This window comes from Emys orbicularis, chromosome 11 (genome assembly GCF_028017835.1).
Source record: "Emys orbicularis isolate rEmyOrb1 chromosome 11, rEmyOrb1.hap1, whole genome shotgun sequence".
In the NCBI taxonomy this organism is placed as follows: Eukaryota; Metazoa; Chordata; order Testudines; family Emydidae; genus Emys; species Emys orbicularis.
The window spans coordinates 70509307-70525169 of NC_088693.1; the positions used below are offsets into that span (position 1 = coordinate 70509307).

The 15863-nt window shown below is 41.3% G+C and overlaps 1 protein-coding gene across 1 annotated transcript in view; it reads left to right on the forward strand.

Annotated features, from left to right (window-relative positions):
• The window catches only part of IQCA1 (IQ motif containing with AAA domain 1), a 157739-nt gene that overhangs the window by 111606 nt on the left and 30270 nt on the right, over nucleotides 1-15863 (forward strand). The window contains exons 10-13 of the mRNA XM_065413010.1: nucleotides 2476-2582; nucleotides 2816-2914; nucleotides 8854-8915; nucleotides 13043-13125. Of these exons, the coding sequence (XP_065269082.1) occupies nucleotides 2476-2582; nucleotides 2816-2914; nucleotides 8854-8915; nucleotides 13043-13125 (351 nt within the window). The remainder of the gene's footprint in view (nucleotides 1-2475; nucleotides 2583-2815; nucleotides 2915-8853; nucleotides 8916-13042; nucleotides 13126-15863) is intronic.

Consider the following 15863-nt stretch of genomic DNA (forward strand, 5'->3'; position numbering starts at 1 on the left):
ATCAAGCCATTGATCTATCTTCTAAAATTAGAGACCTCTAACCTAGTGACTAATTTAGTCCTCAGTGAGCCAATTGCCAAGTAATATCGATAAAGCCTATTGGCTAAGGTGCAGGAAGGAGGTGGTCACTGATTTGTCTGGAGAGCCTATTACCCACTAATCCATGCACAGAATGACAAACAATTATGAAAAATAAAATAAAAAGTGTGGCTCAGTTTATGAAAAATAAATACCTAAAGCTTAACGCTCCTGTGAAAACATAGCACTTGCAACCCGTTGACCCAGCCAGGAAAGTGTTTAAAAATTCACATCTCTTCTCTGTAATATCCCCTTTCCCCAAGGCTGAAATTCCAAACGAGGGTAACCCTGGGGGACGTGCCTTCTAACTACGGCAAGTCAACCTTTCCTGTTGAAATATTATGTGGCATCTGTCATGTTATTTGACAGGCCTGGAGTCATTTAAAGAAATTGACGTCTATACCTTTTTGTTCCTTTCCTCGTTACCAAAAATCCACTGTCCTCCTTAATTGTTACCATTTTTAGTTATAAAATTAGGAAATAGTTTTTGTAGGTGAAGAGTCCTATGTGTAAAACCACACAAACTTTGCACATAATTGGAATCCAGGAGAATTATCAGAAGCAGTAGATAGCAGCATGTATTATATTAACTAGACTAAACCTTGCATGATCTCCTGTGGGTGCTATGAATATCTTTCTCAGTTTATAGTGTCTTAGACACTGCAGAGGGTAGTGAAAAGAGTAGTCCATGAAAAACAGCTTCATAAAGGAGTCTATGTTTTAAGGTAGAAAACTGTAATTTTAAATCATCTGGAAATTGAATCAGTGCATACTGCTGGAGATCAGCTGTCATTATAAAGATACTATCAGGGTTTGGAATGTAGGGAAACTCGAGGTATGGAGTTGTCATTTTAAAATTAATTCAGTCTATCGGAAGAGTAGATAAGGAGTTTCCCTTGTTAAATTTGTGTCCTTTGTTGATACCACAGTATTCAAACAAATACAGGGCTTTCCAAATTTCAGTTTACTTTTCTGGAAAACAAAAGGTAGTTTTCATTAAAAATAAAAATATTCACAAAGTAAAATCATTGGGTACTTTATCATAAACAGAAATTTTGCCATAGACTTGCACTTCTCACATTCCCTCCCTCAAATGTAGTCTGCTTATTGCTTGTGTTTGGCCCATGCAACATTAAAGAGTAGTGATGTAATATCCGCTGGACTATGTGACTCTTTTTTTGGAATCCCTCCACTGCCTCCCCCTTGCCTACTATATAAAGTTTAAACTTCTTACCCTCACCTTCAAAGTTCTGCACAGCTCTGCTGCACCTGTATGTGCTGGATCCTATTTTTATCTCGTTCCCCTTTGCCCCACCAATGATGCCAGCCTCACTGCCCCCTCCATCTCACACTCCCATCTTCATGCCTTCTTCTGTGCCGTCCCTTATGTGTGGAATGGCTTCCCAAGCCAGTAGTCCAGGCCCACACCTCATCTTCATTCAAATTACTCCCAAATCTCACTTCTTCTGTGGGCAGGTCTACACTGCAGAGGGGATCGACACTCTGAGATTGATCCACCAGCAGTCAATTTAGCGGGTCTAGTAAAGCCCCACCAAATCAACAGCAGATCGCTCTCCAGTTGACCCCTATACTCTACCCCCATTAGAAGAGTAAGGTAAGTCAACGGGAGCTTTTCTCCCATCGACCCCCCACGGTGTAGACCCCACAGTAACTCAGCCTAAGGTACGTCGACTCCAGCTATGTTATTCACGTAGCTAGAGTTGCGTAGCATAGGTCGATTTACCGCGATAGTGTAGACATAGCCTGTGAGGCACAAATGTTATCCCACATCAGTCAAATGCCCTCTCATTCTATTGTATTTAATGCAACATTGTATTATATAACTGGGCAAGGGAGAATGAGGATGATGAGGAGTTAATGTTTAAAATTAACCCATGCCTCTGGTCCCACAGCTTGCTTTATCTTTTCTGTGTCAGTCTTTTAGTCTGTATGCTCCTTGGGTAGGAGCTATTTTTGTGACTTCCCCATGACTAGTTTAAAACTTGATACAGGAAGCAAGAGGGAGTCAGTGGAGGGATTCCAAAGTACGGTGACATGGTTGAACTCATTTTATATCATTACTCCTTAAGGTTGCAAGTGAAAAACACAAGCAGTGATGCTCTACGGATTAGGACTTGCAACCTGAAAGTGACAACCTCAATATCCATTACTATCCCCCTGAAATCCAATACCAAACTACAATACAAGGCAAAGAAGGTTAACTTTGAGTTTCACATAGCCCAGCACAATAGTGCTCTGATCTTGCTTGGGGTCTCTAGGGTCTGCTACTTACATACAATTAATAATAATTTCAACTATCCTGTTTTTTTCAACAACATCTAGAAAACCAATGTCTCCTATAACTTTTTGCCCCCTTTCTTTGCTTTTGGATAACAGACGTTTGGCAGAACAGAGATGAGCGATGGAATTTCCCCCAGGAGTATGACCCAGAATTGATCAAAGAGGAGAAGCGGAAAGAAGTGGAGGAGGAGATCAGAGTGCAGGTGTGCTTACAATAATAACAGGACATTTATAAGAATGGTTCTTGCCGACATGGGTTTCTCTATGGTGGTAAGAACTGGCCCCGACATCTAGACCTTGCCTCCATTTGGAGATGCCCTATCCATGCTTTTCCTTAAATGTTTGGCTGAATATTTGTCTGCAGAGTGATTTTGGGTGTATGGCTACAGCATGGAAAAACTAAGAAAAAAATTCAACCCTGTGCCTGTCTGAATAGGTTGATGAGCTGATGCGACAGGAACTGAAGAATCTGAAACTGGCAGTGGACAGAGAGAAGGAGAAAAAACGGAAAAAGGGGAAAAAAGGTGGAAAGAAGGTGAGTGCAGCAAGGGATGGAAAGCCAGCATGCATCACAATTCTCTACCCCTAAATACCAAGGAAGAAATCCTACCCCCATTAAAGTCAATAGCGAAACTCCCTCTGTGAGTGTTTGGTGAATCTTAGGTCACAAGAGGTCAAAACCACCTCACGTGTAAGCGGATTCCTTAGGCGGTTTTGTTTTGTTTTGTGTTCTTTGTAGTTTTTTTAGATTTCAGTGTTGACCAACCCTTAGACTTTTTATTTTAATTTATGTTTTAGGGCCAGGCAAACCATTCTGAGGGAACAACCCCACAATATTGATCTGATTTTCAAGAGTACTCTGAAACCACAGCTCCAGCTGAAGCCAACGGAAGTGGAGGGTGCTCTGCACTTTTGAAAATCGGACCATATATTCTGAGCCTGCTTGATCCAGATTAATATGATGGTCTTGTAATTAAGGCATGGGACTGGGAGCTAGTAGATTTTCCATGGACTGAGTATCCTCCATTCAAAAAGCAGGTCCCTTTAAGTTGTCTCCAAAGGGACACCCAGAAACCAAGACAACCAAAATCACTAGTCACTTTTGAAAATCTTGGTCTAATCATTCAAGTATCTGAATTGACTGACACACAAATGTGTGCATTTTGGTAAATATTATTTAAATGTATTCTGCTCACCATTGAAGAATTTAATGCAATTAAACCACATTTATTTAGGAAAAGGAAATAAGTTAGCGGCATAAATTCCTTTAGTGTATTTGACCCATTAAAACACAGCAAATATAGCAGTGCTGGAGTCCTAAAAAAAGAAGTGCTGGAATGCAGGGCAGTGGGAGGCCCCAGGAGGGAGCAGGGGGAGCTAGGAGGAAGGCAATGGGGGAGCTGGGAGAGGTCCAGGTCCAGTGGAGCAGGAGATTGATTCCCTGCAGTTGTCCTGCCCCCACCTCTCCTAGCTCTGCCTGACTCCTGCTCCTAGGGTGACCAGATGTCCCGATTTTATAGGGACAGTCCCGATTTTGGGGTATTTTTCTTATATAGGCTCCTATTACCCCCCACCCCCTGTCCCGATTTTTCACACTTGCTGTCTGGTCACCCTACCTGCTCCCCATGGGGGGGTTCTGCTGTCTGGGTGGCCCTGATACTCGGCTCCCATCTCCCACCTCACTTCTATGCTCCTTTGCCCACTCCTGGCTGTACTGTCCCCAGCTCCTTCTGCTGACCCACTGTCCAGCACCCCGTTTGGGCCTGCCAATGGCACCTGATGGCCTGACATGCTGCAGCTGAGGAGGGAAAGGTGCTGCCTGGCCCAGACCCATGGGAAGTGCCAGAACACCATTCCAGCTCCTAAAAAAGTCCCAGAACAGCATTCGGAAGTGTTCTAGCACAACTTGAGTGCTGACATACACTGTTTACATCTAGTTTCACAGCATTACAGCGTGCAGAGAACTCCACACCTGTATGTTCCTTTGAATTGCATGTGCACTTTTATTTTACCCAAGGATTTAAATTCCAAACAACATTTGTACAGCAGGCATTCAGCATTTCCAGATGGAATCAGCATTTCAATTTAAAACGCTAAAGGCAAATAGCAAACCCTAAGCTTGTGCTGAAGTTTCACTCTTGGAATTGTTTGTGCATGCCAATACCTTCATCCGCCGTACTTCTAGTTAGATCTCAGCCCTTTTAGAAATTTAGAATGCTCTTTGCACCCGACCAAAAAAATTACAAGGGCAAAAGCTAGGTTGAGGCATCTTTGAAAATTGATATATGAATACTCTATGGACCCAATTCAAACAATGTCAGGGTAATTTTGAAGAGAAGGAAGGAAGGCAATGCACAAAAATGCATGTACAGTTACAGTGACTCAGCACACAAAATGGATAGTTGCATGCACACATGGCAGTTAAGACACCTCAGTTCTCATTTGTGTACACAATATCCCCCAGGTCATACACACTCAGTCACTGTAGTGAGGCATATGGACCTTAGACTGCGTTTTTGAGAATTTGGATTTGTGTAATGGGCATAGTGTAGACTAGGAGCAGTTAGGAAGCAGCTTGCCAACTCGCTGATGAAGAGTACTTAATTATTCAATAGTAACCCTTCTGTTTGATCAAGGGCCAGTGTTGGCAGACCCATCCAGTCCTTTCCCTAGAGGAGCCAGGGCCTCTGAAGCAGGTGATACAAACTAGGGAATGTTTGTAGATTTCACGGTGCCAGTGAAGACTAAGTGATGCCAGATGTAAAACAAATTTTTCCAGGGGGTTAACCTGCCTTGCAAACAGCATTCCCAAGACAACTACTATAGAGACAGACCCTTGTTTCTATGTCCAGTTACCAGTGGGAAGTTGGCAGTGAGTATAATGTCTGTCAAGCAGAATACTGAAAAGCAGAGTTCATGTTCTTTTGTTGGGGCATGCTCCATTTTCGTGAGGCCGTATTTCTTGAGAATCCTTACTGCAGCTTTTAGAAAGATTTTTTTCTATTTGCTTTGCAACTACCATTCACAGCAAGCCCACAGACCTTAGTGCTATTCCTCTTTGGCCCTAGGGAATAGACACTAGGAACCAATGTGCAGGTCAAAAGCACCATTGCAGTCTATAGTATCACATTAGAATAAGTAGTCACAGGTAAAAAAAAATGCTAAGAATTAGCAAAAGGAAAACTCTCAATCCATCAGGAAACACTCCTGACATACATCCTTCCCAGAATTCCCTTTTCTGAGGTAGCTCAGCTTTCCATGTGCTGAGATGTGTAAGCACCATTGAGATTGAACTCTTGGGAAGGCCATTATAAGGAAACGGACTGTTTCTCACTGTAAAACTGTTTAGCTGAATATATATTTTTTCCATTACAGCAAAGGTGCCCCTAAACATGATCTTGGATTTTAAAAGTTTGATTCTTTCAGCTATCCCATTAAAATCCAGAAGGAAGCTGTTAGCCCTCCTCGTTCACACAGTTTACCTCCAAGCAGAGCCTTGCCTTTGATTTCAGGACTTTTAAATACCATTTAGCATTCTAAGAGAAAAATCAGCAAAAATCACTTACATTCCCCCAGAAGATAACAGGCTATTTTATCCCGTCTGTGGGGTTACACCAGGGTTTCATTTGGCCCAGTAGTTTTAGAAGGACCCTAAATATTCACCTGCTGCCTCACACCCAAAGGGCAGGCGGATTAGATTTTGGAATATTAGCCATTATGCTGTGATGAAAATACATCAGTCAGCCAGGCATGATGGGTAAGAAGCCAAATCACTTCTTATTCTGGGCCAGACCCAGATACCCTTACTCAGGCTAAACAGCACCTTACTCCATAAGCAGTCCCATGAAAGTATTTTATTACTGTTCAATATTTATACTAAAGTAATATCCAAAAGCTCTCATCAGGATTGCGGGCCCCGTTGTACAAACACCGAAGAGAGATCGTTCCTGGGCCCCTGAAGGGCTTACAAGCTAGACACACCAACAGGCAGAGGGTAGGGATGAGAATGCAACGTTCACGCAAATGAATCTTTTGAAGAATTGATCCAGCTTGGTAGTTAAATGGATTGAGGGTTTAGAGGTGGAAAAGAGGCAGAGTCGTACCTTGTCACCTGTGCAGCCATGATGAGCAGACTAGGTTTGTAAGCAGCAGGGCAGAGGTGAGTGTTAAGGATGGATTTAAAGGAAGATACTGGCTGGAATTTGCCCCATGCATACGGGGCAGCCTGGGAAAAGCCGTGGAGATGTTGGAGAGAAAAGCTGACTGGTGGATGCTGAGGACTGGGAATGCTGGTAGAGAGAAGGCAAGAGTCAACATTATTAGGCTTCTAATAGCCCCACCCTATGTAGCTGCCCTAGTAATCTGACGACCTTAACAAGGGGTAAAATTTTCAGAAGTACCGAAGTGACTTCTTGAAAAATCCATGCTAAATAGACTTGAGGTGTGCCAGTCAAGCCCAGGAAAGAGGAGGTTGCAGTAATAATGAGGGCTTTGGCTGCATGGGCAGAAAAGAAAAGCAGGATTATAGAGATACTATGTAAGAAAAAGTGGCAAGATTTAGAAATTGCTTAGTAGTCATTGGGACTACCATGGAAGAAGGCGCTATTCAATGCGAATAAGGGCATCAGAATCTGGCCCTCTACACCAACATAGCGCACTTGCTGCATACACGAGTCCTGGCTTTGCCTTCTCCCCTTGGTTTTCTTATTTCATGGACATTTATGCCTCGTAAGTCATGTTCTCTAGGCACCGTTAGTCCATTCTTACCACTATTGTAAACATTTGTCACAAATTAATCGAGCAAAGATCGGGAAAAATGAGCACGAAACTACTGTAAACTTCGAGGAAAGAAAATGGCTCAGATTGCGTGTGCATGTGTTACTTGTATCATAGTTCTAATATAAAAGGGATTCATAATTGATCTCTGACATAACACATTGGGTGGCAGCACACCACAGTAGCATTAGCCAGAAAGACAGGAGAGGCATCTAAGGGCTTGTCTACATTGCCTTGCAGTTCAGACTATAGGGGCGTGAACAGCAGTGCACACCAAAGTGCTGCACTGTAACTGCCCAGTGTGGTCATCGTGGGCATGAACTAAAAGGTTCATAGTTCCCATTAATGTAATCCTCCTTCAGACAGGACTACATCATACAAACTAGGAACCTTTCAGTTCGCACCGGCAGCATCTACACAAGGGAGTTACAGCACTTTGGGGTGCAGCCCTGTAGTCTGAACTGCGGGGCAGTGTAGACATAGCCTGAGGATACTCCGTGCTTAGGTACAGTGCTGTGAAGATACAGTTCCCTGCACTACTTACGGAAATGTGTAGTAGCACAAGGCCATTGCTGTATCATTTGCAATCTGTAGAGGAGATACATTAGCTGCTGTGATTAGTTTCAGAATCTGCTTCTATCATTTTAAAAAGTTGCCTTCTTCTCTAATGTCCCCTGAGAGTTAGTGTAGTATGACATGGTACAAATATGATGGTGAGCATGTTCCCATGCTGATTTACTCCGGGAACAATAGTATTTTCCAGATAGGATTTTTTTTTTAAATGTGCAACCCCTGGAGCACTGCATAAGGGTTTGTTAATAATTCAATAAAATAATAAATAAATGCATGAGTAGGAGGTTATAAAGTCTCTTCTTCCCAAGGGTTGAGGAAACTAATCGTTTAAGCTCATGCCTGGCTTTAAATGTGTGGAGTCGTCTCATTGACCTCAATATGACTAATCACATTAGCTCATGCTTAAGTGCTTTGCTGGACTGGGCCTACTACACCAAGCTCTAACTCCACTGTGTGTTACACACATGGATTAACCAAGCGCTGTCCTTAGTTAATTGTTGTGTTGAAATCCATAAGTATATTTGTGTCTAGTGACTTCTAATGACTATGGAGAGTGCTAGCATATGTGATTCCCACACTTGTGTTTATTTGTTTTCCATGGGGTTTTGCAATGTGTGAGGAAGCCATTTGCACAATATGTAGCCTTCTCATAATGCTTCAGTTACTGTGGAGAAAATCCCAAGAGAAGACCTGCTCTAGTTATCCTGACCTCATGCTACTTCTTCCCTGAGGCATTACAAAGACTAGGTAGGAAGGAGATTAATGGTTAGGGCACTAGTCTGGGACTCAGGAGACTTGGATTCAATTCCTGGCTCAACCACAGCCATTCTCTGGGACCTTAGGCAAGTCACTTAGTCTCCCTTGTGCCTCAGTTTCTCATCTGTAAATGGGAATAGTAATTCCCTATCTCACAGAGTGCTGCAAGGATACAATCTATTCCTCAGGTACTATAGTGGTGAGGACCACGTAGAAGTACATAGATAGTGGAAAATACAAATGCTGAAATATTTAGGTTTATTCAAGTTGGATCAGCAAGTTTTGGCCTTCATCTCAGTTCCAACAGCATTCAGTTCTACAGCCCTGCTACTTATGTCATTAATTGCTGTCTACATTTATGGTCCTCAGAAAAAGAAAAAAGGGAAGAAAAGTGGGAAGAAGAAAAAGGAGAAAGATTTGACTCCCGACAGGTAAAGAATGCACCGGTTCACTCTAAGAGTTACATAATGATGAAATTATGTATCCTTTATATTTGCCACACTGCCAAACCCTTTTCGTTTTGTTTAATTACAAAAGGACAGTGTCAGAACTGGTAGGTTTACATTTCAACCTACCCGTGCCAGCAGCCTCACACACATGAGGAACCCTACAATAAACAGAACCATTTTAATAACCGCTATAAATATCCACAGATGTCTAGAAAATAAAACAAACCCATCATGAATTTGCAAAATGTTCATTTTAGTCTATGAAATATTTCAAAGAAAAATCCATTTCTGCGTTGTCAGTAAATGCCACATCGCCTCTTGACTGATAGGTTTGTAGTGCTACCCATTACAAGACAAATGCTGCTTTGATGGTATACATTGTACAATAATGACCTGTGTGTGTTTCCCTTTAATTGTACTGTTTTCAGTAGTTTGTACAAGCCAAGGCCCTGATCCTGTAAAGACTTACACATGTACTTCAACAGCCAGACTTCATTGACACCAATAGGACTACTCAGTGCATAAACATAGCATGCGTGTAAGTCTTTGCAGGCTCTTGGGCCCAATTCTTTAATGAAGACCCTTTTACTTTTATTCCCCCAGCCCCTCACCAGCAGGTGCAGGAACACCTGGCAGTCTCAGATGTCTACAGATTTTCCATCCAATTTAAAGTCCCTGAGAAGAGAGGCTGTAGCCAGCTCTAGTGAAATACCACAATAAAGCAGCCTTTGTTTCTCATGTAAAAAGTACATGTCATAGATCAGTCGTATTTCTTGTCTGACCAACATAAATTCTTGAGGGCACCTTATAATTTGTTAAATATTTCTGTTCTGAGGGCAGAGTTTATTTTACTTGAGGGGTTCGAGCGAATTCCATGTTTTGACACCTGAATTTTCAACATTCACATGATACATCGACTGATAATCTGCCCATTTTTCACTTGTACGTAGAATACAAACCTATGCTGAGTTATCACAACTAGTACCAATTTATCTAGTAGCAGCGTGGAACAGGGACAGATGGCGCTCCTAGGGCAGCAGGACGCAAGGTCACTGTAGAGACAAGTATGCTCAGCACGTGGTGGAAAGAAGTGCCTTGCAGTGTGCTCCAGTCCCATTCACTTGTATAGGATTTAGCACCACTGGGCCCTTTGGGCACTACTGCAATACAATCGATCAAGAAGGGGGGTCTTATTTTGGTTTCAAATGTAAAAATCTCTTAAGCCAAATAAGTAAGTGTTGAAGAAATATTTCATGGAAGTGTATGGAAGATGACCTCTCATACCATATAACAGCTCCAGGGTCTATCAAGTAAATGCATATGCACTTTTACATATATAAACATACACTTATACAGCTGTAATGCTGATGCCTCTGGGTGCGTCAGCAGCATCAAGGATTGAATTTGGGACCTCTGGATCTTAATGCATGAGGCTCTACTGCCTGAACTAAAACACCCAACTCTCTTAGCCAAGGCTGTAGCAAGCACAATCAACCTCTACTTGACCTACCCACCTTTAGAGGGGGACAGAGTGCCACACCAAACAGGCATGGCTTACTCAGAAAATATGTAATTATTATAATACTATGCTATTAGTGACTATTATTTTAATACTATATTATATGCTTTGTAGTAGCTAGCTTGTTATGGTAGTTTCTTTGGCCTTTAAGTTTCACACATTGCTCGTGCCTGCTGTTCAGGAGAAGGGGTAACATTTCAGAAATAGCCAAGAAGGGCTCATGTCTATCTTTGTGTGTTGTTACATGGTAGAGAAACACAGGAGCTTCAATCAATAGAAGGGACTGCGCATAACACACTTCCACATGGAGGAGACGCAGTTCATGCATCATTAAATTTGCACATTTAAAATAATAAAGCAGGAAATGCAGAAGTTATGGCTCTTACAGCAGTGCTATCTTGTCCACGTTATACCTGCTGTACATTTTGTGATATACACCTAACATAAAAATCATCACGTTATACATTCAGCTATGAAAACAAGAACCAGACTGGCAGCGTTAATGTTGTAGGCACATTAAATTTTGCATTTCCTTATTACTGCTTATGTATTAATTATGCTGTCATAACTATAAAGGGAAGGGTAACAGCTTTCCTGTGTACAGTACTATAAAATCCCTCCTGGCCAGAGACTCCAAAATCCTTTTACCTGTAAAGGGTTAAGAAGCTCGGGTAACCTGGCTGACACCTGACCCAAAGGACCAATAAGGGGACAAGATACTTTCAAATCTTGGGGGGGGGGAAAGGCTTTTGTTTGTGCTCTTTGTTTAAGGGATTGTTCACTCTTGGGACTGAGAGGGACCAGACATCAATCCAGGTTCTCCCCATCTTTCTAAACAAGTCTCTCATATTTCAAACTTGTAAGTAAAAAGCCAGGCAAGGCATCTTAGTTTTACTTTGTTTTCTCAACTTGTAAATGTACCTTTTACTAGAGTGTTTATCTTTGTTTGCTGTACTTTGAACCTGAGACTAGAGGGGGGTCCTCTGAGCTCTTTAAGTTTGATTACCCTGTAAAGTTATTTTCCATACTGATTTTACAGAGATGATTTTTACCTTTTTCTTTAATTAAAAGCCTTCTTTTTAAGAACCTGATTGATTTTTCCTTGTTTTTAGATCCAAGGGAGTTGGATCTGTATTCACCAGGAGTTGGTGAAAGGAAGGAGGGGGGAAGGGTCAATTTCTCCTTGTTTTAAGATCCAAGGGGTTTGGATCTGTATTCACCAGGAGTTGGTGAAAGGAAGGAGGGGGGAAGGGTCAATTTCTCCTTGTTTTAAGATCCAAGGGGTTTGGATCTGTATTCACCAGGGAATTGGTGAAAGGTTTCTCAAAGCTTCCCAGGGAAGGGAATTAGCTTGTGGAAATGGTGGCAGCAGACCAGATCTAAGCTGGTAGTTGAGCTTAGAAGTCTTCATGCAGGCCCCCACACTTGTACCCTAAAGTTCAAAGTGGGGATACAGCCTTGACATATGCACTGTGTGGACATAAGAATTTTTAAATGAAATGTCTATTGGAAAACACACGAGACATGAAATTAAAGGTATATTGATTTTATTGGCCAACTGATACCTATTATTAAATATTTATATTCTTTTAGTAGGACTGGTAACCAAAATTATTAGAGGCATGGAAAGACTTCCTTAGGAGACACTGAACAGATTGGAACTGTTTAGCTTGAAGACGAGATGAATAAGAGATGATGTTGGTATACAAAATAATGAAAGATCTAAAGAAGGTCAAATTAGGCATTCTTATTTACCCTCAAAATATAAGACGATGACCTTCAATAAAAATGGAAGGCAATATACTTATACAGTGTGCAAAGAATTATTTCCTCAAAGCAATTTTAATTAGTCTGTAGATCTCATTGCCACAAAATATCATTGAGGCCGAGAGTTTAGCAGGATACCAAAAAAGAGAGAGAAAAAATTCAAGGGTATAAATCCTCATTTTTTAGGGCAAAAAACACCCACAAATTGACAGGAGATAGGAAGAAACTTCCTCAATGAGCATGTTATTCCATAATTGTCCACTGCATGATTTTTCTCACCTGCCTCTACAACATTTGGCTCTGGCCCCCATCAGGGAGAATACCAAACTAGGTGGACCATTGGTTGATCCAGTATAATAAAGTATGTGATGTTCTTAAAGGAGTGGAAATTGGTCTATTGTAAACAGATTAATTTTCCTGGAATTTAATGAATTACTAATTGCAGAAGCATAATGTTATGTGCTGTTATTAGGATTTTAAAAGAATTTCTCAGTAATTGATATTAATGAATGATTACAACAGGAGTCAGTGATCTTCATCACCTGGAAACAGGTAGTCATGACTGCTATAACAAATTATGTGGTATATAAGGAAATAAAAGTGTAGGACTATTATTTAACGGGGAAGAGAACAAATAACAGATGAGACAGAAAAGTCAATAATGATTAAATATTGACAGCAATAATCAATTTTACCTCCCAGTAAAAAATTACATATTATAAAGCTAAAGATGTGTAAATGTTCCATTTAGTTTTGTTACTGACGGATTGGACTGTTTTTGCAGACCTCTAGAATTTTCTGAAATTATGTATCTTGTCTGTAGGACAATTGATTCTCTGTACGAGGAACTAGTAGAAGGAGGATTACTAATAAAGCCCAAGACAGTGAAACTCTCTGATTATGTTGGTAATGTATACATTTTTAAATGTCTTACATATCAGAGCTAATATCTTGAATATTATGAGAACACTTCATCCATAGTGAACTCCAGTTACACTAGTTTGGCTGCTTATACAAGATGGATGAAATAGATTGAATGAAACAGCTGACCAAAAACTCAAGTCAGAATAAATTCAACCCTTTTTTTTAAATTTGAAATGTGGGTCTGTTTTCTGTATTTTTAAACATGTTTGCATGCCACTACTTCGTCATTCCTGAATTTGCCAGGTGCCAGAAAGAGAAGTACCAAAATATTGTAAGAAGCTGCTCTCATGTTATTTACAGTCCAGCCATAACCAAGATTTCAGGAAAACCTTTTCCTGGGAGATTTCCAGTTCAAAGATATTTGGACTTTGAGCATCCAAGTGTTTGTATGTTTTATCTAATGAAACATGCAAACCTTCCAAGGTTCACTAATCACCATGACCAGTCAAGTCAAGAATGAAATGAAGTACAGTTGCAGTTTCAATAAGATTCCGGGACAAGCGTCTAAAGTTAGGCACCCAAATCAAAAGAAGCCTGATTTTCAGAGGTGCTCAGTACCCACAATTTGTACTGTTGAAGTGCCTAGCTATGGAGGTAAGCACTTGCTTTATATACCCACCTTTGAAAATTCTGAATTTTAGGCTGTCACAAGTAGCTGTCAGATGTCAGTTACCATTCAAGCAGCTGCGGGCAATATTGGCAAGACAATGGAACCTGAGGGCGTAGCGACCTTGTGTTTTATAGTGTGTCCAAAATATTTTCCAGAAAATAAAATAGTCGCCAATATTATACAGCCTCACATACACGGATAGAAAACCATAGAAAGATCTGAGTGCAGTGGGGCTAGTGTTCAGAGAAGAAATGCAATCTCACAGGTTGCACCGTGGCTTGATACGCTCTCTGATTGTTTTGGGCCATTCCCTAAAACTGAACAAGCTGCAATATATCAGGGGAAGAACCCACTAATTTAAAGGACTACAATTAAAGAGCTTGTCAGTACTTAGCATGTACAGTGCATCTGGCCAGTAATATGGTATAGATCTAAGCAGGAAAATCTGGAGTCTCTCATATCAGCTGCAAGTGCCATGTTTTTATAAACTGTTAAAAGCAGCATTTATTGCCAACAGAGTCCTTGCCCACTCTAGAGAATGAGCTGGTATTGGTATTCTAGTCACTGCATACTCATTAAAGAGCATAGAGTGCTGAGAGTAGTAATGGAAGCTTTTCATTATTATTGCACTCGCCCAACCACTACCAGCTGTCCTTCCCAAGGTCGTTTATGGCTGACAGACATTTCAATCACCGACACTTTGAAAGACCATCTTGGCCAACAGGATAGTTAGTGGCTGGTAACATTGTAGAATTTTGGAAAAATCAAAACATCCCCTCACAATTTTAATAAAACACTCAGCACCAAAACCTCAAGCACACCAACTGGAGAGGTGGGTAGGGGGGCAATGATGGCTTTGAGCCATCTTTGTAATCCCTTGATCCTGAAGCTGTCAGGAGTCAGTTTGGCTCCTGTCATAGTTTAGGGTAGCCTCAGGGCTGCTCTAAGTTACATAAAAGCAGCACTGACCTACTAGGAGCCACTACACTGGGTGGGGGATCACTGTAATACAGAGTGCTCATAGCCAGCACATCCCCACACAGCCCCTACTCTGGGTAGGCAGGGGGGAGGCATAGAGCTGTCAAAGCCAGCCCTGCCCCAGCAGAAGATTCTCTCATGTTCAGGGAATTCTCAGCTTTCCATTTAGGGCAGCTGTAAGTCCCACTTGCACTGCTAGAGTGATACAAATGGTACTTAGCATTTCCCAGGAGCGAGGCCTAAAATTTTTGGCTTGATATCAAATCAAAAGCAACATTTAAAGTTACAAGGTTAGAGCTATAGCCCATAGAGAAATAAATGCGTGCCCTTCAGCCCTGAGTCCTGAAATCCTAGAAAGGTTGCTCACTCACTCACGGTTCTGGGGGAGAAGACAAAGGGCAGAAGCCACACAGTGAGTAAAGGTACTGAAACGTCCATCCCTATGACAAACCGACATTGCTGAACTAATTTTCTTGGTGACCTTATCTAAATTAGTCAGAGACTATCCATCATGATTTATGGCCAGTTGCAATTAAACCCTTTGATGCCTTCTAATTAAATCTCTGAAGATTAATTTCTGGCTAGTTCTTTTGATTTCTCCTTAAATAAAAGATAAAACCTGAAATGAATTTTACCCTCAAAGGGGGAGGGGAGGCTATGCCAGTGCTTGTCCATCTCCTTGCCCAAACTATGACTGTATCTCTCAACTCTCTCTCATTTTATACCTAATTTTACATCTATCCCAGATAAGCTGGATGTTCTTCCTTCCTATTTGTAAGTTATCATCATCAAAATACAAAATAGTATTAGTTACAGAACATGTTATTTATGCTAAAGAAATGAATCCTTCTTAAATGTATTTTTCCTGCACTATTAGTGTATGTCTGCACTGGAGCTGGAGGTGAAATTTCCAGCTCGCGGTATAGTCTTAGCTTCACGAGTACAATCTTGTCTGAAACCCTAGGTATGTACTTGGTGCGGCTAGCCCATCCCATCGCTACACTGCTATTTTTCGCGAGCTAACATGCATCTACTCAAGCTGGAAGTTACCCCTCCAGATCCAGCATAGACATAGCCTTAATTTTCTTGCTTGTGTCCCATCCTTCTGGATCTTTGTCCCACTATGTCCTAT